This window comes from Erythrolamprus reginae, chromosome 5 (genome assembly GCF_031021105.1).
Source record: "Erythrolamprus reginae isolate rEryReg1 chromosome 5, rEryReg1.hap1, whole genome shotgun sequence".
NCBI classification, from domain to species: Eukaryota; Metazoa; Chordata; class Lepidosauria; order Squamata; family Dipsadidae; genus Erythrolamprus; species Erythrolamprus reginae.
The window spans coordinates 83,811,235-83,834,390 of record NC_091954.1 but is presented as its reverse complement, the minus strand read 5'-3'; the positions used below and the strand labels follow the sequence as shown (position 1 = coordinate 83,834,390).

The 23,156-nt window shown below is 39.0% G+C and overlaps 2 protein-coding genes across 2 annotated transcripts in view; one reads left to right on the top strand and one right to left on the bottom strand.

The window, feature by feature from the left end:
- The window catches only part of COL4A3 (collagen type IV alpha 3 chain), an 83,722-nt gene extending 79,977 nt beyond the window's left edge, over positions 1-3,745 (bottom strand). Inside the window, exon 1 of the mRNA XM_070753333.1 lies at positions 3,529-3,745. Within this exon, the coding sequence (XP_070609434.1) occupies positions 3,529-3,651 (123 nt within the window). The 5' untranslated portion in view covers positions 3,652-3,745. The remainder of the gene's footprint in view (positions 1-3,528) is intronic.
- A 65-nt stretch (positions 3,746-3,810) lies between these two features.
- COL4A4 (collagen type IV alpha 4 chain) overlaps positions 3,811-23,156 on the top strand; it is an 82,952-nt gene continuing 63,606 nt past the window's right edge. Inside the window, exons 1-5 of the mRNA XM_070753335.1 lie at positions 3,811-3,906; positions 8,702-8,857; positions 10,785-10,824; positions 16,512-16,583; positions 21,615-21,749. Of these exons, the coding sequence (XP_070609436.1) occupies positions 8,826-8,857; positions 10,785-10,824; positions 16,512-16,583; positions 21,615-21,749 (279 nt within the window). The 5' untranslated portion in view covers positions 3,811-3,906; positions 8,702-8,825. The remainder of the gene's footprint in view (positions 3,907-8,701; positions 8,858-10,784; positions 10,825-16,511; positions 16,584-21,614; positions 21,750-23,156) is intronic.

Below are 23,156 nucleotides of genomic sequence, written 5' to 3'. Positions count from 1 at the left end.
GAAGATGGAGCTATTGACTGACATTGCCATTAGAATCATAGAAGACAAATTCCTTGTGTGTCTAATCACACTTGGCTAATAAAATTCTATTCTATTCTATTCCATTCCATTTCATTCCATTCCATTCTATAAATGAAAGCTGAAGACCATTTGAGAAAAAAGTTTGACTAGGCAGCAAATAATCTAAAATATTTAAACATCCATGTTCAGGATGCAACAGCTGCCAAAACTCCCTCAGTTTGGGAGGATGTTATTGCTGCTTAGGGAAGAGAAACTGTACTTAGATAATTGGTAAAAATGCAAATAATGGTCGTAAAATTCAAAAATGTTAGGGACCACCCACATTCCAGCATGGGAATGCTTTTGGTTTATTTCATTTATCAGATAATTATGTAGACTTGTTTCTTAACTGAAAAAAATATATAATTGAAGTTGAAATATTTAGAGATATGTGATTTGGGAGCAATTTGCTATGAAAAATTGCACCAGCAGATTTTTATGATATTCTGTGTTGAAGAAACAGAGTAATTTGAGAGATTGGATCCACAATTTATTCTAAATTATGATATATTGTCTTATTTTAATTTAGCATATTGCAAGAACTTTGCCAATTGTGCATTGGTTAATTAAATATGGCTAAAATAAACTTGGGATACATGAACACACATTCTGGTGTAGTGGTTAATTAAGGCAGTGTTTTTCAACCAGTGTGCCATGGCACACTAGTGTGCCGCGAGACATGGTCAGGTGTGCCGCGAAGAAGGAAGCTCAGGTTCTGGTCTCACAACTTTTTGCTGAGAGAGAGAGTGAGTGAGAGAGTGACTGAGAGAGAGAGAGAGAGAAAGAAAGAAAGAGAGAGAGAGAGAAAGAAAGAGACAGTGAGAGAGAGAGAGAGAAAGCAAGAGAAAGAAAAGAGAGGAAGAGAGAGAAAGCAAGAGTGAGAGAGAAAGCAAGCAAGAGAGAGAGAGAAAGAAAGAAAGAGAAAGAAAGAAAGAGAGAGAGAGAAAAGGAGAGGAAGGGAGAGAGAGAGAAAGAAATGTGCAAAAAGGGGAGGAAAAAAGAGAAATGAGAAAATGATTGAGACAGAGAATGAGAGGAAAGAGAGAGAAACAAAAGAGAGAGAGAAGTGACTCTTGATTTAAAGCATATGATAAAAAGCACCCAAAGAATAAGAGAGAAAAAAAACCCAGCCCTCACCTGGTTTTGGAAATGGTTCAAGAGTGTGTATACACACACACACACACACACACACACAAGGGTGGGGAGGAGACGGGGTGGAAAAAGAGAGGAGAGTGTCTTAGAGTGTCATTTTGTGTCATTTTGGTTGGTGATGTGCCCCAGGATTTTGTAAATGTAAAAAATGTGCCGCGGCTCAAAAAAGGTTGAAAATAACTGAATTAAGGTGATGGCCTAGAAACCAGGGCAGTGGGAGCTCTAGGCTTTGGTCAGGTATGAAAACCAGCGGGGTGAGACTGGGCTAGTCACTCTCTCTCTATCCAGTCCATCTCGTATGAGTGGTTTGGGGGGGGGGGGCAAAATAGGAGGTAAAATTATTAGATTAAATCTGCCACCTTGACATAGCCAGATAAGCTGAGGTTAACATCGAGCCCTGGCCAATGATTGAATGAATGCATGGATGTGATTAATTAAATTTTAAGTATTGGGGTTTTAAGATAGTATTTTAAATGTAGATTTTATTGTAGATTTTTAACGTGTTTTTGCATACATTTGCTGTAAGCCACCCTGGGTCTCAGGAGAAGATAGATAGATAGATAGATAGATAGATAGATAGATAGATAGATAGATAGATAGATAGATAGATAGATAGATAGATAGATAGATAGAGATAGAAAGATAGAAAGATAGAAAGATAGAAGATTGACGGCAGAAAAAGACCTCATGGTCTATCTAGTCTGCCCTCATACTATTTTTTGTATTTTATCTTAGGATGGATCTTTGTTTATCCCAGGCATGTTTAAATTCAGTTACTGTGGATTTACCAACCACGTCTGCTGGAAGTTTGTTCCAAGGATCTACTACTCTTTCAGTAAAATAATATTTTCTCATGTTGCTTTTGATCTTTCCCCCAACTAACTTCAGATTGTGTCCCCTTGTTCTTGTCTTCACTTTCCTCTTAAAAACACTTCCCTCCTGAACCTTATTTAACCCTTTGACATATTTAAATGTTTCAATCATGTCCCCCCTTTTCCTTCTGTCCTCTAGACTAGATAGATAGATAGATAGATAGATAGATAGATAGATAGAGATAATAAAATAAATAAATAATAAAATAATAACAAATGGGAGAAAGAGAGAGGGAGGGAGAGGGGAGGAGAAGGAGAGGAAGAGAAGAAAAAGAAAGAAGAGGAGGAAGAAGAGGAGGGAAGAAGGAGGAAGGGAGGAGGAGGAAGAAAAAGAAAAAGAGGAGGGAGGGGAGGAGGAGGAGGGAGGAGGATGGGGGGAAAAGATCTTAATCAAATAATTTTTGTATGGACATTCATCCAAGCATTTATTATATCTCTGGGACAAGATAAAATTATAGATCATCTGTCATTATTTTTCTATAACAATAATTGGTTATTGAACAGTTGTTTCTACAGAATTTGTAGGTCAATTCTAAAGAGACACCCAACATACCCACCTATGCCTTTCTTTGCCTGTAGTTTTGGAAGAAAATAAAAACGATGCTTTGAGATTCTTGTCTAGCTTTTTGAAAACTGTCTTGCTATACTCTAGGCTGCCTTTCAGATCTTCCCAGATTTCCCTGCACGATGCAATTCATATGACAGCAAAAGACAGGTGCACTGAAGCAAAACACCTCCAGAGAAGACAGTTCTTATTGAATGAAGCAAGTCACATGTTATCAAATGCAAAAAGGAAAAAAAAAAGAGGAAAAGCCAATTGACTCGAGAGGACAGCGGAGCATAGAATTTTAACACGACACCAATGCAGAAAGCAAAAAAACCCGTTCAATCTAATTTAGCGCCCTCCCCTCGTTTCAAAACAACTTTTTCCTGCTTCGTAGACTCGGGCGAAGAAGGGTTTTTCAGGCAAAGCAAGGGAACCGCGATCTGTTTCATCTAATTTCAGACGGAGGTTCAGATTAAACCAACGCTTTTAACAGTTTTTAATGAATTGCACCCACTGTTAGTTTTACCTAATTGGGGGGGGGGGGGGAGCAAGATAGAAAACGCTATAAATAAGCAAGGAATAAACTTCAGAGGAGGAAACTATCTCCCGGGTGGCAAAGCTAGAATACTAAATAATACTAAATACTATGAAGTAGGATAGGGTTTCCTACCTAAGCAGGGGGTTGGACTAGAAGACCTCCAAGGTCCCTCTCAACTCTGTTGTTATGATTATTATATACTAAATAGCAAAACTAAAATAGTTCCAGACACTGGAGTCCTGCTGAAAGAAACAGTCCCCAGGCGAGGATGGGACAGGAGAGGTGGGCTATCCTCCTTCCAGTTACTCCGGAGGCAGAAAGCCGCTTTGAGTCCGCTCAGCATCACTGGCTACACTCACCTCGGCGGTAACAGCAGTAGGAAAGCCGGCTTTCTCCCAGCCACCCAAAGCCAGCAGGTAAATGAAGGCTAGCCCCAAGTGCCAGGTTTGGGGGCGCACGGGGCTCTTCGCGTCTCGCGGCATCCCTGCCCTTCCTTTCCAGCGGTCGCAGGTCCCCAACTTCGCCTCTGTCTGCCTTGGTGTCACTCACTCACTCACCCACCCAGCCATCATCCACGCACCCTCCAGGGGAAGCTCCTCCTCTCCCCGGGGGTGGTGGTGGTGGGAGGAGGGTAGACAAGCGTGGAAGCGGCAGAACTTTGCCCTAAAGGAGGGAAAAAACCAGACGCAGGAGAAGCCGAGGACGCGAGCTTGAAGGGCTGGTCTCCTAGATGTCAGGTACGCCCGTCGGAGGAACGTGGCGGGGAGAGGAAGGTGGGGTTGTGGTTGGGGGGGGGGTGTCCAGAGAAAGTAGCATCCCGAGGCAAAGTATCCGATGTGTTGGGACCAGAGGTGGGCTACTAAGGTGGAACGGAGACGTGTGCTCACCCCCGTGGCTCTGAGTGCTAGCGGAGCCCAGCGCAATGATGCTACTGCACCTGGGCAGGTAGCGAAATCGCGCGCGATTTCTCTACCTGCCCAGGTGCAGTAGCATCATTGCGCTGGGCTCCGCTAGCACTCAGAGCCACGGGGGGAGAGCACACGTCTCCTTAGCAGCCCACTTCTAGTTGGGACCCAAATTCTCAGAATACATCGCAGTCCGGGTTGGGGAGAAGAGTCAATATTCCATCACATTTGGGTTGCCCGTTTGGGAAGGCTGCGCTCTAAGGAAAGGGAGCAAAGGGTCTTCGCCTTCCCGCTGCCAAGTCGAAGCGCTGGCTTTATACCCATCCGCCTTTCAGTTTGGCACAGAAACGTGCAGGAATGACATGTGCTCTTCCGTGGGAAATCCCTGTCCTGCCTCCAAGGGCTGCTCTTCTCAATTACTTCGGGTCACTCGGCGCTTCCTTCGAGGTAATGAGTGACAAAGCCTAGCAGACTATTCACGTCCTGATATTCCACCCTTGGAAGAGATTGCAATACAAGAGGAAATACTAATGCGGGGGCATCTGAGGACAACTTAAGATGAGTTGGTATTTCATTGCATGATATAGCAACAATGCCATGGGGATTTTAGCAGAGCTGGACAGGGCTCGGTATACTTGGGTGGATTTTTCTTTCTTTCTAGTAGATACAAATTGGAATAGTGGCCCCATATCTTGAGACAAGAGAACGGGGCTTAGAAATTTTGACCTGTTTGGACCAAACCTGGAGATATTTTGAGATTTATTTCTTCTGGCTTGAGATGTTTAGCACAGCCTAAAGCTGCTAGCTAACCTTTCTTTCTTTCTTTCTTTCTTTCTTTCTTTCTTCTTTCTTTCTTTCTTTCTTTCTTTCTTCCCTCCCTCCTTTCTTTCTTTCTTTCTTCTTTCTTTCTTCCATTCCTTCCTTCCTTCCTTCCTTCCCTCCCTCCCTCCCTCCCTTCTTCCTTCCTTCCTTCCTTCCTTCCTTCCTTCCTTCCTTCCTTTGATTTCTATGCCGCTCCTCTCTGAGGACATGTGCCCTCCTTGTTTCTTGCTGTACCCTAAATATGCCTGGAAGAAAGGCTAAAAGACTTGCTGGTGTGTAATTTGTCATCAATTTTCAACCATCTGGGTCATGGACAACTCTGAGAATCAGAAAAAGGGGATTTTAGCTCTGTATTTTAGCCATTTCTTTATAACAGGCCACAATATATCCCTCATTGGATTTTTGTTGGTATATCAATTAGAAGGTTCTGAATCTCTTTGCTACTACTTGGTTATTGTTGTTTTTTCTGTAGTCCAGGGGCAATAGCTCTATTTTTGGTTTGAAATACAGCACATATCTAGTGGAAATTCCCTGGGTCTTTGGATTTCAGAATTTTAGTTAATGGAATTGTGCAAATTAAGAATAATTAGGAATCAGTGCTTTAGATTTAACACAAGTTCAGTTTCTCACTGCTATTTCTTAAAACAGCTTGTCTTTTTTTCAGATTTTGGGGGGAAATGGCTGCGACTCTTGAAATAGCCGCAGGTTGTTGTTATAACCAGAAGAAGGAGCAGGGATGTGCTGTGGTTGCACAATTCTGAAGTACTCCTTCCAAATTATTTTAAAAGAATGCACAACCCTGCTTAACAGTTTGTCTACTTAACTGACAGATAAGTACAGTATCAAAGTCCTAGAAACATAGAAACATAGAAGTCTGACGGCAGAAAAAGACCTCATGGTCCATCTAGTCTGCCCTTATACTATTTTCTGTATTTTATCTTAGGATGGATATATGTTTATCCCAGGCATGTTTAAATTCAGTTACTGTGGATTTATCTACCACGTCTGCTGGAAGTTTGTTCCAAGGATCTACTACTCTTTCAGTAAAATAATATTTTCTCATGTTGCTTTTGATCTTTCCCCCAACTAACTTCAGATTGTGTCCCCTTGTTCTTGTGTTCACTTTCCTATTAAAAACACTTCCCTCCTGGACCTTATTTAACCCTTTAATATATTTAAATGTTTCGATCATGTCCCCCCTTTTCCTTCTGTCCTCCAGACTATACAGATTGAGTTCATTAAGTCCTTCTTGATACCATGAGGTTTTATGCTTTAAGACCTTCCACCATTCTTGTAGCCCATCTTTGGACCTGTTCTGAATTAGATAAGTCAACAATCTCATTAAATATAAGGAGTCTGGAATGCAAAAATCTGGATGACCACTAGGTGAGACAAAAGAATAGAATTTTCTATTTTTTGTTCCTTTCTTTTTGTGATAGTCCAGTTTTTGCACTTTTAGTCTGATTATGCATAAAATTATTATTTCATGAGAATTTTAAAAAATCACATTAGGGCTCACATCCAAAGCTGTAACAAAATGATTTTTTTCAGAAATATTTGGACCTTATTTTTAACCCACTAAGGCTAATTGTTTTTATTATAGAGGGGGTAGAAGTGACAGCTTTTTTTTTAGTATATGTGGTGTAGGATAAAATGTTTTGACCTTGAGTTCACTGTCATTTCCTCATATCGGATTGATTTATAACAGCAGGTGCAGTAAGATGATTCTTGTCAACTTACCTTGTCAGTAAGACTTTTTACATTAACTGATCCAAGAAAAGATGGTGTTATTTCCGGAAACCAGCCTTGAAAACTAATTTGGAATATTACTTCCGTGTTCCTTCCAGCATTGTCTTTTATAAGGTTTTCAGGATTTCACTGTCACTATCTCTCACTTTCTATTATTAAGACTATAAAATTATATTGACTGAGAAGGCATTTTTAATATTTATTTAAAGATAGTCAAAGTTAACAGTGTAGTTTAACTACACTCAAATTGAATTTTTGGATTTTTCACCCGCCTGCCAGAGTCTCCCCGATGAGCTGCTCTGCTTCCTGGAGGATTTCTTCCCACTGGTGGCTCCCAGGTGGAACTGACCGGGGTGCCTCTGCTGCCGCTACAGCGGGGCCCAGCCAGCGGCTGCAGATCCTGCAAGGCACAGCGGCGGCAGCGGTGGCTGTCAGTTCCAGCCAGGAGTCGCCAGCAGGTAAAAATGCTCCAGGGCGGGCCTGGCAGGTGGGCACAGTGGACAGCGGCCACCTCTCTGAGCTGCTTCTCAGACTGGCTTGGCCAGGAGGCGCGCACGCCACCCTGCCTGCTTGAGCTGCCTCGCTCCCACTCTGGTTGCGGCAAGGTGACTTGAGCAGGTGGAGCGGTGGGCGCATCTCCTGTCCAATCAGCTCAGAGAGGTTGCCAATGGCCAGCTGCGATGCCTGCCGCCCACCTGCTTGAGCCGCTCGGGTGCATGGCACGTCTCCTGGCCATCTGCTACATCAGCCACCTCTCCAAGCTGCTTCTCGCACTGGCTTGGTCAGGAGATGCGCCCACCACCCCGCCACAGCCAGAGTGGGAGCAGGGCGGCTCCAGCAGGCGGGGCAGTGGGCACATCTCCTGGACAAACCAGCACAGGAAGCAGCTTGGAGAGGTGGATACCTCCAGGTGCGCCCACCCACCAGGCCCACCCTGGAGCATTTTTTCTTGCTGGCGACCCCAGGCTGGGACTGACAGCTGCCACTGCACTTTGCAGGATCCAGCCTCACAGCCACTGGCCAGTCCCAACTGCAGCAGCAGCAGAAGCACCTCATGCCCTCCGGATGAGCACCACGCTCTCTGGGCCCACGGGGGGCGCTGCTGCTGCTGGCTGAGGCTGCGAGATTCAGCTTCTGTATATGCGCAGAAGCCGAATCTCATGTGCAGGTTAATTTCCGCCGGTGTAACAGCGTTCCACACCGTTCCACTTAATGCCCATTCCTGGTAATATTCCCTCTGGGGAAAAAAGCATGTCATACTTTAAAGACATACTCAGTTTGTTTGTTTGTTTGTTTGTTTGTTTGTTTGGTTGGTTGGTTGGTTGGTTGGTTGGTTGGTTGGTTTAAATGCTTATAAAACCATGGTTCAGCTAACTATGATTTTAGTGAGAAAATGAGTATTCCTCAAATTTTACTTTGCATAATGGCTAAACCTGGCCAACATGCTAAATTGCAGGCGATAAAAGCATGCTATGGTTTAATGCAATGTATGTTCTGAATGAAGACTTTTCCCTAAGTTAACCTTTTAAAGACAATCATTTGGGTTTCAAACTTGAAACCCTTAGAATAATTTTTTGAATCTCAACTAGTCAGACTCTAAACAAGAATAAGACTTTTTTGGTCTTATTCTAAACCTTTTTTCCAACTACTGTATTTCTGTTATGCTATGTTACCCTCAAATCTCTCTTTGGAACAGAATTGTGATATGGAAGGAATTTGTTATTCAAAGGAAAATCAAAACTCCTACTAGGTGTGCCAGAGTTACTATTCAGCTATTTTTTTTAAGTAGCTAAGTATTTAGAAAACAAGGCCAAAACAAATTAGCTTTACATTTGCCTCCATATTTCTACTTGGATTAAAATGGTTTTCTTAGGATGGGTGTTCTAGAAAGAGATCTTCCATGTACTCATAAGAATTATATTGATTCATTTTTTTAAAGAATCAATATAATTCTTATGAGTACATGGGAGATATTTCCAAAATATCTGAACTTAAATGAAAAGTTAAAAATATTTGTGCATAAAATTAAACTTTGTCGTACTTTCTTTCCCAGCAGATCACAAAGCCAAGAAGAATAGTGAACATGGTTTTCATACCTGCAGTGGGATCAAGTCTTGACTATTAAAAATTTAAATTTTGAAGGCCTGGATTCAAACATATTAATATCAACTACATCCATAATGAATTGCTTATATTGGATTCCATGTGTGTGGTATGTTTTCTTTTCTAGCTATTATAACTTTCAAATTAGAAAACAGAAGCAGGCTCAATCTGCTGGTTTTTAATCTGATTGGTGCTGCTTGAAATAGATTGTATTTGCTATGTACCTATATATTTTCTATGTACTAACAAAATTCAAAATATAATTCAAAATATAAGCATAAATATATCGACGGTTGGAGCTCCTTCTATATAATATAATATAATTCAAAATATAATTCAATTCAATTCAATTTATTAGATTTGTATGCCGCCCCTCTCCGAAGACTCGAGGTGGCTAACAACAATAATAAAAAAAAAATATTCCAGCGAAAACAAATCTCATATTAAAAAGCACATAAAACAACATATACATACCCAAACATAAATATAAAAAAGCCTGGGGGAAAGGTGTCTCAACCCCCCCATGCCTGGCAGTATAGATGGGTCTTGAGTAATTTAAGAAAGACAAGGAGTGTGGGTGCAGTTCTAATCTCCGGGGGGGTGTTGATTCCAGAGGGCCAGGGCTGCCACAGAGAAGGCTCTTTCCCTGGGGCCCGCCAAACAACATTGTTTGGTCGACGAGACCCGGAGAAGGCCAACTCTGTGGGACCTTATCGGTTGCTGGGATTCGTGCGGTAGCAGGCGGTTCTGGAGGTACTCTGGTCCAATGCCATGCAGGGCTTTAAAGGTCATAACCAACACTTTGAATTGTGACTGGAAACTGATCGGCAGCCAATGCAGGCCACGGAGTGTTGCAGGAACATGGGTGAATCTAGGAAGCCCCACGATGGCTCTCGCGGCCGCGTTCTGCACGATCTGAAGTTTCCGAACATTTTTCAGAGGTAGCCTCAAATATATATAGCACAAATATATCGATGGTTGGAGCTCTTTCTATCCCTTAATTTTGTATATTCTAGGCAATTAATCTTTGTAGGTGGGAGAAGTTATCTATTGGTGGGAATCTTTTTTTTAGGCCATTGAACCTTGTCATAACAGTTTTAAAGTGTCATGAACAATTTGTGTTGAATGCAGCTGAAGGCTTCTAGCGGGAACACTAAATTGGGCTCGTCGCCGTGGTTCATGAGTACTTGCGGGGCAAGTGCAATTTTGCTTCTACACCTGTGCAGGCAGCAAAATCGCGCACGGAGCCGCAGGTGCTCCCGTGTTTCGGCATGCGTGGAAGCAAAAAACCTCACTGAAACATGGGTGCACCTATGGCTCCATGCGCGATTTTACTACCTGCACAGGTGCAGAAGGAAAATTGCGCTGGCTCTGCAAGCACTTAGAAGCAGTGGCGGCAAGCCCAATTTAGCGTTCCGGCTAGAAGCCCACCACTGGTTGAATAGTATGGTACAATGCAGAGGTAAGTAATCTGGTGCCCTCGAGAAGTGATGAAGTACATTTCCCATAATCTGATCCTTTGTATCTATTACTTGGTAGGGAAAAATCTTATAAAAATTAAGAAAAGCAAAGTAAAGATTTTAATCATCCTCTATTAGAGACAGAAAACTTTGCAACTTTGGCTTCAGTGAGAAACATGAGGTAGGAAACAAGGAACTATGAAGAATTATTAAATAATACATAGGATATGAAATTCATACTTTTATAGTCTTCCCATTTTACATCTTGAAAGCAAGGTGGCATGTTTGTCCAATATTCTATCCCATATTTAACCATCTTTTTTCTGATTTTCTCAATTTTTAAGACTCACGTGATATAAAGTAACCACAGTGGCTGAGTACGTTTGACATAGAGAATCACTCTTTAATGGTCATATATTAAACTATGTATAATGCAAACCGAGACGCTGAGTTAGAAAAATGAAGAAAAAAACTCCTAATAATTTTTCTAATTCTTTTAAATCCTTGTAATAAGATTTTGTTATATCAATTTGAGGCTAATTATCATAATTTAACCTGTATCCTCCTGTGAATTAGGTGGCTAATAATTGTTGCTTCAGTCCAGACAACTTATGGGGTAAGTGATACAAATAAAAAAAACCCTTTCTTCTTTTATTCATGTGCATGTTGCATAATTATTTTTGAAGTTATTTATTTATTTATTTTATTTTATTTGTCAAACATGTATAGAATAGTAGTTTGTGTAAACATAACTTTAGTAGTTTAACAGATGGATCGTTAGAAATGCAGTCATTGGTATACAGAGAGAAGAGGTGGAGAGAGCACACAGCTTTGGGGGGGCCCTGTGCTAATTGAACAGGTATCTGATGTGATTCTGCTTAGCTTCACCTGCTGCTTCCTGTTTGTTAGGAATCTTATGATTCACTTAAAACTTCGTTCAGGTACTGCTAGCTGGTTCAGCTTAGTTAGAAAAGTGTCTGGAATGATGGTATTGAATGCTGAACTGAAGTCTTAAAAGTGGACTCTTGCATAGCTCTTTGGAATTCAAGTTGTTGTAGGATGTAGTGCAGAGCCATATTAACAGCATCATCTGATGATCTGTTTGCTCAGTATGCAGTATTTCAGAGGGTCTAACAGTGGATCCCTAATGGTTTTCAAGTGGGACAGCAGTAGCCTTTCAAATGTTTTCATGTTGTGGTTAGCTCTGGCCCAGCTCCTGCCCCAATGACTGTGGATGTGGGGAAGACATCCACATGTTGCAGGCCTATTTCCCCCCCCCCCGGTGGAATCTGCTGATGAAGGCTCCTCTGACCAAGAAGACATGAGTGACAGGGAGGAGGAGAGTGGGGCAGACAGCTCAGAAGGAGATCAATTATCCAGCTCCTCCTTGGATTCAGAACAAGAGTTAATGATACAGCCACACATGCGGGGAGCGATGCATAGGCAACAACAACTGAGAGATTATTATCAAAGAAAATGAGGCCACCTGTGGTTGGGTGGGGCTGTGGTAATTAGTGAGGCTGCTATAAATAGCAGCCTGTGGGTTTGGCCATTGTGGAGGATTATCTGATCGTTGTGTTTCGTGACTGCTTTACTGACTTTGACCTTTTGTGTGCTGATTTTTCCCTGCTTTGAAACTAAACCAGAGCAAAGTGTGTTTCACTTTGTGAAAGAAGAAGGACTGTGAATTGCCTCACAGCTGCAAGCTAAGTATCACAGAACTGATGAGGGACTTGTACAAATTGCCAGTTTGTTTGGAGACGAGTGTTCTTTGCTATACCAAAAGAGGGCTTGGTTTAAGTGAATTTTCATTATAAAGAACATTGCTTTGAATTTTCAAACGTGTGTGTGTCTGAAATTTGTACCTGTGAATTTTTGGGAGGATTCTACCAGAGAGCCTGACAGAACATTTCATAACTACAAATGTTAGAGCAACTGGTCTGTAGTAGTTCAGTTTCTTGATCTTGGGCTTCTTCGGCACGATATTAGAATGTTTGTAGCAAGAAGGAACATAGCACATCTCTACCAATTTATTGAAGATTCAGGTGAAGATGGAGGCCAATTGGTTAGCATAGACTTTTAAGCAAAGGGAACTTATCCTGTCTGGGCCTGGAGCTTTTCTTGGCTTTTATGTGTAAAATAGGTCTTGCACTTCCTTCTCTGCTATCACGAAAGTATCAAGGTTCCTTATAACATCCGAACTAAATCAGACCCAATGGTATGGGGTCAGTTATAGGAGGCTTGGTTGTTGTTGATGTGTCTGAGATGGGGATTGTGGATAAAGATGGCTGTAGTTTCCTTTCAAACCTGCAGTAAAACACTTTCAGGTCATCTGCCAGCTACTGATTTCCTTTACCCTGGGAAGGTGGTTTGCCATAACCAGTGATATTTTAAGAGTTCTCCACATGTTTGCTGGTTCATTTGTTGAAAACTGATTCTTCAGCTTTCCAGAATAGCTTCTTTTTGCTGCTCTGCTCTCCCTTGTTAATACATTTCTGGCCTGATTGTACAGCATTTTTATCACCTTTTCTATAGGCTTCCTCTTTGGAATGACATAACTATTTAAGTTAAGCTATGAACCAAGGTTTCTTGTTACTGTATATTCACAAGTTCCTGGTCAGTACACTTAGGTCTTCACAGAAGCAGAAGATGTTACAGTATCTGTGAGTTCATCCGCTTCTGCACAGGTATCTTCAAAAATATTCCAGTCCATGCAGTCAAAGCAAACCTGTAGCTTTAACTTTGCCTCTTCAGTCCAAATCTTCACTGATTTAATTGTTGGTTTTGTAGTTTTAAGTCTTTGCCTGTAAGCAGGTACAAGGTGAATCATGCAATGATCAGAGTGTCCCAGAGCTGCTCATGGTAAAGGCTGATAAGCAACTTTTAGTGTTGTGTAGCAATGGTCTAAAGTATTATTGCCTCTAGTGGGACAATTGACATGCTGAAAGTATTTTGGTAGCCCTTTCCTTAAGTTTGCCTCATTTAAATCTCCCCAAATAATGGCCAGCTTCAGCCAATTGAATATATTCAATTTACGTACTGAATATAGTGGGACTTTTAAGTAGTAACGTTTGCTGTAAAGCTCAATATGAACATTTGTCTTGAATATAATTAGTGAGAATTACTTCGACACCATGTTTAGCAAATCATATCTTATTTTCTGTACAGTGTTCCCTCGATTTTCAGGGGTCCGAACTTCGCGAAAAGTCTATACCAGTTTTTCAAAAATATTAATTAAAAAATACTTTGCGGGTTTTTCCCCTGTACCACGGTTTTTCCCGCCCGATTACGTCATATGTCATCACCAAACTTTCATCCACCTTTAATAAATATTTTTTAATAAACTTTAATAAAGAAACATGGTGAGTAATAATCTGAATGGTTGCTAAGGGAATGGGACATTGCAATTTAGGGGTTTAAAGTGTTAAGGGATGGCTTGTGATACTTTTCATAGCCAAAAATAGTGTATTTACTTCCGCATCTCTACTTCGCGGAAATTCAAATTTTGCGGGCGGTCTCGGAACGCATCCCCCGCGAAAATCGAGGGAACACTGTACAGTTAAACATCATGACAGAGTATAACATTGAAGCTGAAGCAAACTGAAAATGAGGATTTAAGAAAAAACTCCCCTAAGCATCTGGTCTGAATCTGAAATTAATCTTACAAGACGGGCTAATAATCTTCCTAAGCAATGTCCCTATTATTGTTGTGGGCAAACTATTCATAAATTTGTTTTTAGAAAATATATACTAATTACACAGTTTGGATGGTTTCAGGCTTAAAATATCTGCAACTTGAAAACCTAAGAACTTCTATAGCTTCTGTACTTCCCCAAATTGATGCGAATAATGAGGTAGCAAATTATAATTTTAAGGTAACTTTCTTTCTTCAGGAAGCCTTTCCCCACTTATTCATCAGTGTAAGAAATTCTGCCTCCACAAAATCCCATGACATTTGAGAAACCTCTGAGCCAAATTTTAGCTGATGGTGACATCTTAAGAGAACTGCGAGTAGAACATAGGCCAAACATTTCCTGCAGAGGAAGCTCAAAAATGTAATTAATTTGTTTTTATGCACCTTCCTCTAAGGAACCCAAGGTCAACTTGCAAAAATAATTTGATTGTTCCACAAAACACTGGCAGTTTTCTTCGGGAGGTGCTGTAAATCGTTAGATGAAAAATATTCAAATTTTTTCTGATTAATCTATGTTTTGACTATTCTAGCATTTTAATCTTCAGTGCAAGGTTAAACTGAAACATAGCTTTCCTAGAATGATAATAAAACATGTTTTAGTTAGGGGGGGAGAGGAACCCTTTAACACTGCCTCAGAAACTTGCATCTAAAAAGCCAAAAAAGTAAGGGATAGGTTGATATTTCCTTTGGAATGTTGCCTCAAGATAAAATGACCCAGATGTCTTTTCTTTTTTTCTTTTTCTTTTTTTGCATAACTAAGTATGTGTAAGTACATATACAGACTAAAGATCAAGAAAACAAAATGTTTTGGAAATATTTTTGATAAGGAAAAAATGGCCAATTCATTTAATGAGAAAACTATGAGGAGAATCTGAAGGGCTCCGTCATTATGTACTTTAGGCCTGGCTACTCCTTGGCCTCCTGAGAGCCTTAGGCCTGATGATACAGTAGAAACATAGAAACATAGAAGACTGACGGCAGAAAAAGACCTCATGGTCCATCTAGTCTGCCCTTATACTATTTCTTGTATTATATCCATTGTAAGATAAAATACAGGAAATAGTATAAGGGCAGACTAGATGGACCTTGAGGTCTTTTTCTGCCGTCAGTCTTCTATGTCTCCATGTTTCTATGTTTCTACTATATCATCAGGCTTGAGGCTCTCAGGAGGCCAAGGAGATATCCTCTATGACTACTTACATATAATGTCTTGCACAGGGATTATTATTTTTTAATAAACATTTTAGTAATTACTTTTTTAAAAATCATTTTATATCTTTGTTGAACATTGCCCAGGGTCACATTTCATGAAAGGGGCAGCCGTATACATTTGATATATAAAATAAATAAATGGATGAATAAATAACTTTAAAAACACCAAGAAAATATAAACATATTTGGTAATAGGCAGTTAAATTTATAGTGAGGCACAAAAGCCAGGAAAGTCATGAATGCAAGATGCATTATATCACCAATAAATGCATTTTTTTGTTTACATGTTGTGTGGCTGATATACAAATATGAAATCATAGCCAATTTGGTAGATTAGTTCACACATTTTATGAATATTATACTTATTATACATATTCCGACCAATAGGTCTGTGGATGAAAACTATATTATCACTTAGGCAGCTGATACTGTAACGTATTATCTAATAATAGTCCATCTTCTTGAAATTTTTATGAATGCTTAAAAATTCTTTTAAAAGTTAATCCTTTCCCCAGTGGAATCAACATATGTATGTGCATAAAAATGCCACATTTAATATTATTACCTCACAGTAGCAACTTTTTCTATATTATATTTCTTCAGTGCTTTAAAGGCACAAGATTCCTGCCAGAAATATTTGGCAGCCTTGTTCTAGATTTGGTATATGATTTACTTCCTATAAAAGTTTGTTTTATAGGAAGCAAACTTGGACTCAGAAAATTTCAAAGCTCCGAATAATAACTTGATATTTGTTTTTGTTTCGGTTTTGGCTAAGGAATTTTGTTGCCCGGTTTCCCAGCACTTCAAGGACGATTCCCAGAATCTTGACTGGTGTATTTTATAGATCTCACACTTATCCTCTTTTATTTCAAATTATGCAATTTCTTTAATTTCATGTTATTCACTGATTGGTTCCTATCTCTTTTGCCCTGTCCAAGAGATAATATTTTTGTGTGTGTTGCAGTTTTGATTTAGTAACTTTTTAAAAACTCCCTTACTATCCTTAGTTAATTTCCCGAGTTTATGTTTTTTTCCTTCTGCTCTTTTATTAAAAAAATTGTAATAGCCTTCTATAACTTTAGCTGTCTAAAGATAGTCTTATTGGGGTTAATTTTAGATGTTTTTCTGTACATGTATGTACAGAATGAGTACAATACAGAAATGTGAAAAATAAAAGAATGCATATATACACATATGCATATAACCTTTTAATGTTTTTCCTAATCAACCAATATCTTACCCATTATTTCTTGTATATTTAGTTTGTAAACAAGTTTTTTTAATAGCCTTATTGCTGATTAAGCATTTCTAAGCTTCCAAATACATTTATATGACATTGGTAAACAGATCTGAAATGGGATAACTGTAAAACAGGAATATCTTCTATTTTTTCTTAGGGTTCATATATTGGACATTGTGGTGGACAAGATTGTTCCATTTGCCGGTGCTTTCCTGAAAAAGGCTCAAGAGTAAGTTTTAATTTCTTTTATTTTCTCCTGTTTTATTTTCTCTTAACATGTATTGAAACTACCCTTCAAATAAAAACAAACCAAATCACAATAATCATGAATAAAATCTAAATAAAGATACACTCAGAATTCTTAATCTAAGAATAAAGACTAAAGTAGAATTTATTTATTTATTTTATTTATTTATTCAATTTTTTTATGCCGGCCTTCTCCTTAGAATCAAGGCGGCTTACAACATGTTAGCAATAGCACTTTTTAACAGAGCCAGCCTATTGCCCCACAATCCGGTTCCTCATTTTACCCATCTTGGAAGGATGGAAGGCTGAGTTATTTATTTCTGCGAAAAGTTGTACAGTGTTCCCTTGATTTTCGCGGGTTCAAACTTCGCGAATAGCCTATACCACGGTTTTTTTAAAAAATATGAATTAAAAAATACTTCGTTTTTCCCCGCCTGATGACGTCATACATCATCGCCAAACTAATATTTTTTGCAAATAGGTAACAAAAAAAATAATTATTGTTAATAAATAATTACATTTATAAATATCAGGATTACTAAGTGTCTTATTCAATGGTGAATACCAGTAATAATGGTGAGTAAATTATTGTTAAGGGAATGGGAAATGGTAATTTAGGGGTTTAAAGTGTTAAGGGAAGGCTTGTGATACTGTCCATAGCCAAAAATGGTATATTTACTTCCGCATCTCTACTTTGCGGAAATTCGACTTTCGCGGGCGGTCTTGGAATGCATCTCCCGTGAAAATCGAGGGAACACTGTACTTCAATCTTTTCAAGTCTGATGGGTGATTTAAGTGTCTCATAAATTAAAATTCAGGCTTCTTGACCTTCATGCAAGTACAAATCCAGTTTCTGAATTCTCAGACATTAGATTTTTTGGAGTTTTAAAATTTAAATTTTAAAGCATCTTGAATTAATTCTAGGAAATTCTAATTAAACCAGCAATCATGATTGAAAAGTGATGCTAACACCAATTTATATTCGGTAATATTAAGTCCAACAATATATCCCTAATCACAATTCATTGTTCTAGTGAGCCTTATAGATAGAGTTAGTAGAGGCTGGAGGCTGGATCAGTAGGATGACATCTTTGGACTTCTGATAGTCAAGTACTTTTGTCCAAGAATTATAACCATTAATCTACAACACCTGACATGCTAATTCTTTTGAAGAATGAGAAATAGGCCATGGGATCTGCCAGCTCCTCTACCTGTTTATTGGACCCGTGTCCCTCCTGGCCGGTCTTGGCCAGCAGGGAGGTGACATGAGGCTGGATCCAGGTGGTAACCAATGCTTCTTTGAGTTCTTCTCACCTCCATTAAAGGAGGTGGTTGTGTGCCCTCTCCTCAAGAAGCCTTCCCTAGATAGGCTATTTTGAATAACTATCATCCCGTCTCCAACTTTCCCTTTCTAGGGAAGGTTTTTGAGATGGTGATGGCGCTCCAGCTCCTATGATCCTTGGATGAAGCCAATTATCTAGACCCTTATCAGTTGGTTTCAGGTCCAGCTACAGCACCAAAACTGCTTTGGTCATTCTGATGGATAATTCCTGACAGGCCCAGGCCATCGACCATGGTATCCTTCTGTGCCAACTGGAGAGACTGGGAGTGGGAGGCACTGTTTTATGGTGGTTCTCCTCTTCTCTGATCATTGCAGTCAGTGTTATTGGGGGGACAGAGATCGGCTCCTAGGTCCCTCCTTTGTGGGGTGCCTCAGGGATTGATTCTCTCCACCTACATTTCAACTTCTACATGAAACCACTGGGTGAGATCATCCAATGGCACGGGATGAGTTTCCAGCAGTACGGTGATGACACACAGCTGTACATTTCCACCCTGTGTCAATTCAGCAAAGCAGTGGAAGTGATCTCCAGTGTCTGGAGGCTGTGACTGTTTGGATGTTAACAGGCTCAAGCTCAAACCCAACAAGACAGAGTGGCTGTGAGTTCTGCCTCCCAAGGACTAATCCATCTGTCCATCCATTACTCTGGGAGGGGAGACTTTAATCCCCTCAGAGTGGGTCTGTAACTTGGGAGACTTTCTAGACCCGCAGTTGAGGCTAAAGCAACATCTATCAGTTGTGGCTAGGGGTTTGGCACAGGCTCGCCTGGTGCACCAGTTGCAACCCTGTTTTTATAGGGAGTCTTTTTTCACAGTCACTCATGCCCTCATCACCTGAAGGCTTGCTTACTGCAATGCTTTCTTCTTAAAGAATGTTCAGAGACTTTAGTTAGTCCAGAATGCAGCCGCATGAGCTGTTATGGGTGTACTGAGATACACCCATATAACTCCATCACTCTGTGATCTGCACTGGCTTCTGATCAGTCTCTGAATGCAATTTAAGGTGCTAGTTATCACCTATAAAGCCCTACATGGCTTAGGACCAGATTATTTACGGGACCATCTTCTGCCTCACGTGTCCCAGCGACCGACATTTGACCTTCTCTGGGTCCTGTCAGCCAAGCAATGCCAACTGGCAGGACTGTAGGGAAGGGCCTTCTCTGTAGCAGCTCCAGTCCTCTGGAATCAACTCCCCCCAGAGATTCACACTGCCCCTACCCTCCTAGCCTGTGCTGGCAGGCCTGGGGTTGTTGAGTGGCACAGCCAGTAGTATGAATGTTAGATGGATGGATATTTTCTTATATTGAGGTTTTAAATTTTGGTTTTATTGTTATATGCCAGTCCATCAGGAGAGGGGCAGCTTATAAATCTAAATGAATGAATGAATGAATGAATGAATGAATGAATGAATAAATAAATAAATAAATAAATAAATAAATAAATAAATAAATAAATAAATAAATAAATAAATAAATTCATACAAAGATGTCCTTTCCTCACAGTGTTGGGACAATTGCTTAAGAAGGTGGAAGCCATAGATATCCATCTTTTTAAGATAATGTAGATAATGCAGACTTTTAATTTTACTTTACAAGCTGATTATTTAAAGTCTTTGGTATCATATTAACAAACTTTTTCCTTCTTTAAGAGTAGAGTTTAACACATGATTTTATTAAACCTTGAAACACTTCTTTGCCTGGCTTGCTCATTTGTGGGATAATAAACCATATCATGGAAAATTAGAAAATGCCACACTTGAATGAACTGGAATTTTAATTGCTAAAAAATGTAGTCTTTAAAATGTGAAACCAAGATCAAACAAAAGAGAATCACATAAAGAAGCAAAAAATGAAATTTAGTTCCACTTGTTGCTCACGTAATGCATTAAATCACTGTTATGCACAACTCTATATCTTTGAACAAGAGTAAATTGAGATTGCTTACTCTCCATGTCTGGTGAGAAAATTCATATAGTAAATAATAAAAGTAGTATTGATTTGATTGAGATTTGGCTGCAGTCTTGCATTTAGTAACAATTTTTCAGCCTAATTAAATTCTAAGGGCAAGACCTTACTTTTAAAAAAAGTGGCAAATCAAGTCCAAATTAAAAGATACAGAGCCCAAATACTAAATAATGATGGGGAGATTATAGTACTCCATCTATAATTATCTGAATTCATTCTCCCTTTTCATCATTATTAATAATATTGAGTTGACCAACTTAGGTGGCTATTATTTAATCTTTGTTTTGAATGAAAAAGTAATGCATACTGTATTTCTGCTAATTCAGACAACCAGAAATAGGAACATGTCAGTGGGAAAAAAGAGGAAAGGAAAGAAAGACTTTGTAAAATATTTGTAAAGAAAAAGTTTGTAAAATTATCATAGACTTATGTTTAGTGCTATGAGAATATTGTATTTTAAGGAATCCAAAATTTAAAATAATTATATAGAAAAACATGTTGGTTTTTGCCTTTTATTCTATAATCATTAGCTGTTTTTCTATAAAGCCAGCTGTTTTTATTTCTGTTAAAATTCTGCACTTGTACTTTCTGGTTTTTGAGATTTTTTTAAAATTAAATGTATTTTAATAGTTGAAAGGGACTCAATATGATCTGGTTTGATTTTAGTTTTTTATCCTATTTGCTGATAGGATTAAGTAGATCATGACAACAAGCTGCCATTGATGATATGACCTAATTTTTTGGAATCCTAATAAATATATACCAGATGTTTAATTAAGCAGCTCTCTTGAGGTGTGATGAAGAACCCTGCCATTAGCAATTTCAGTATAGAATTCAATTTATAAATTAGCCAGAACAAACAGAACTGTATGGTCCTTGATTCTGTCCAAGGTACTGAAATATATATTACTGAAACACTTAATTTTGGAATCCTGACTGTTTAATTTATTTTTATTTTTCCCCATGGTCTTTTATCTTTCTTCTCACAAAGAAATAGTGACATCTGCTGGTGGCTGTATTTATAGATATAATAGAGACATAGAAATAGACAGATAGACAGATACAGATATATAGACAGAATATCAAATAAGAAAAACAATTCTTTTTCTACAAATAATGTAGAAAAAGAACATAGTTAAGCTATATATACTGCTTATAATATCAGGTAAGATAAATTATATTCTATTGCAAACTTGAAAATGTATTTCTATATTATTCTCTCTTTTTTAACAATTAAACCAAATAATCTTCCATCACTTTCAACCAGCAAAAGAAAGGGATCCATGTGCATAAATATATGTTTAGACAGCTAAAATGGTTTCCAAAACAGTTGTGAAAACTTGGAAAAAGACATATATGAGTATTTATATTAATTTAGTCTAAATGTGATTTGCGTGAATGGAGTTTTTTATTTGAAAAAAAATTGCTGCTTCTAGTGGCTCTATTTAAAGATATATTTTCTGCTTTCTAGATTTCACAAATATACTTTATTTATTGCAAAACTGTATCATATGTACATCTGTGCTACAATATAATAAAGAAAAATATAATGCATTCAATGTTATATTACAAACTATGACATATGAAATCATATATGAACATTTTGTTTGAATGAACAATTTTCTTCCTCTGAATTATCGTTCATATCGTTATTGCTGTTCTTTTTTTTTTAACATAGAAAATTAATCTGAATTATTTCTACTTTACAGGGGCAAACTGGTCAGCCAGGAGTCCAAGGTCCAATTGGAGCTTTGGGTTCTATTGGACCTATTGGTTTGCCAGGAGAAAAAGGCCAGAGAGGTGATCCTGGTCTACCTGGGCCACTTGGTGAAAGAGGAAATATGGTAGTTAATAAATAATAAAATAATTTTATTGTTACTTAACATTCTTACATTAAAGATTTTATTTATTTATTTATTTATTTATTTATTTATTCATTCATTCATTCATCCATCCATCCATCCATCTATTTATTTATTTATTTGATTTGATTTGATTTGTATGCCACCCCTCTCCGCAGACTCATGATAGGTATTAAATAGAATTGTACAACATTTTACACATGAAAGCAAAAAGCTGAGCTTGGACCATATTGAAGCAGAAATGTAGCAACATTTGCAAGTCCTTTGCAACTTTGATTTTTCTTGGTATTTTGTGGCTACCTGCAGCTGCTGCATGGTCCTGGGGAAATAAGGATTTGCATAATTTCCTACTCTTCATATGCTTGCCAGGATCTTAGAATTCAAAGTCTTACACAGTCCCAATATTAAATATTGCAATATATAATGTTTTTTAATTAAAGTTCCAGATGAAAACTGGGCTTCGTATAATTTGCAATAACTGCATATGAAGCCATTCACACAATTTGAAAGAGATTGTGGCATTAGTTAGAGCAGTAAGATTAACATACCCATATTACTGTTTAAGCTTAGTCTAGACCAGACCTGGGCAAGGGCCGGCCCGCGGGCCGCATCTGGCCCACCTGCTGTCTGTGACTGGCCCACCTGCTATCTGTGAACGGTCCGCGGAGGTCAGGGTCCGCTCCAGTGCAAGGATGAAAGAGCTCACCGCATCTGCCAAGACTCTTCCGGTTCCTACTTTCCTGATGAACCATGAGGAAAGCAGGAACTGGAGGAGTCCCGACAGACATGGCGAGCTCTTTCATCCTCGCATTGGAGCAGACCCCAACCTCCTACCGAGCACAGAAACCACGTAAACACTCCAGCGCAGTGACTGTGGTGCATTGTGTTCCCATAAAGCAAACAATTAGGAGTCTGTAGAGTGGGTCTGGGTGTTTAGGTCAGGCCAGGGTCCGGCCCTCTAAAACCATCCCAATTTCTCATGTAGCCCCATGGCAAAATTAATTGCCCACCCCTGGTCTAGATGGTTTGATGGTGAATTTCTATGAAATTATTGTATTCTTAGTCACACCTTTTATCCTTCCAGACTCCTACAGTATTCTTTCATGATAGTACTTTTCTTAATTCTTAAATTGGTTTCCAGTCTTGTTTGATATTACTGTCTCTCGAAACCTATGTATACATTTTACCATAACTATATGATGTAATCAGTTCTGGAAAATAAAAATTATCTTTTAAGTAGGAGAAGAACCTGCTGCTTGAAACAGGAAAATAAATTATTCTTTCCATACATATTACTTGTCTGGTGGCAGCAGCGCTGATGCCCATTCTTTGACTTGCCAACTGACCAATGGTTCCATAAATATCACTTTGATTTTGGTAACTGCTTCT